We start from the raw sequence: 740 nt of genomic DNA on the forward strand, positions 1-740 counted from the left end.
TGACAGTCGTTGCTGCCATGAATTAAAACATTTATTATTTATTCCCTTCTTTTTTTTGTCTCCTTCCCCTGTCTCCTGTCTCCTTCCCCTGTCTCCTGTCTCCTGTCTCCTTATGTGTCTCCTTTTTATATTGTTTATTATTTTGTCTCCTTTTTGTCTCCTTTTTGTCTCCTTTTTTGTAGGAAAAAGGAGACAAATAGTCTCCTTTTTTCTTTTATTTATTTATTTATTTATATATTTATTTATATATAAATATATAAATAAATAATAATAATAAATAAATAAATAGTTAATCATCCTCATTAAATAAATTACTGTCTCCTTCTTTTTCTTCATCTGTCTCCTCTTCTTCCCTCCTATATTTCTCTAATAATCCCCCTACTGCTGCATGCGTGTCTTGTGTCTCCTTATTATTATTATTATTATTTTCTTGTGTCTTTGTGTCTCCTCCTGTCTCCTTTTCTTCTTCTTCTTCTTCTTCTTCTTCTTCCTCCTCCTCCTCTCCTCCTCCTCCTCCTCCTCCTCCTCCTTCTCCTTCTTCTTCTTGTCTTATTGTGTCCCCTTTATTTGTCTCCTTTTCTTCTCCTTCTTCTTCTTCTTCTCTCTCCTCCTCGCTACTGTCTCTTCCTCTTTTTTTTAGTCTTTTCTTTGGTGTACCTTCATCTTCGCTGCTCCTGTTGCTGCTGCTGCTGCTGCTGCTGTCTCCTGCACTTTCTTCTTCTTCTTCCTCCTCCTCCTCC

At 36.8% G+C, this 740-nt stretch overlaps 1 protein-coding gene across 1 annotated transcript in view; it reads right to left on the reverse strand.

The window, feature by feature from the left end:
* Positions 1-289: 289 nt before the first annotated feature.
* The window catches only part of EMWEY_00046100 (hypothetical protein, conserved), a gene marked incomplete at both ends in the record, with an annotated part of 2,077 nt that continues 1,626 nt past the window's right edge, over positions 290-740 (reverse strand). The window contains one exon of the mRNA XM_013483091.1: positions 290-740. This exon is cut by the window's right edge and continues 336 nt beyond it. Coding sequence (XP_013338545.1) covers positions 290-740 — 451 coding nt within the window.

The sequence above is a fragment of the Eimeria maxima genome, genomic scaffold (assembly GCF_000499605.1).
Source record: "Eimeria maxima Weybridge genomic scaffold, Emw_scaff944, whole genome shotgun sequence".
Taxonomy (NCBI): Eukaryota; Apicomplexa; class Conoidasida; order Eucoccidiorida; family Eimeriidae; genus Eimeria; species Eimeria maxima.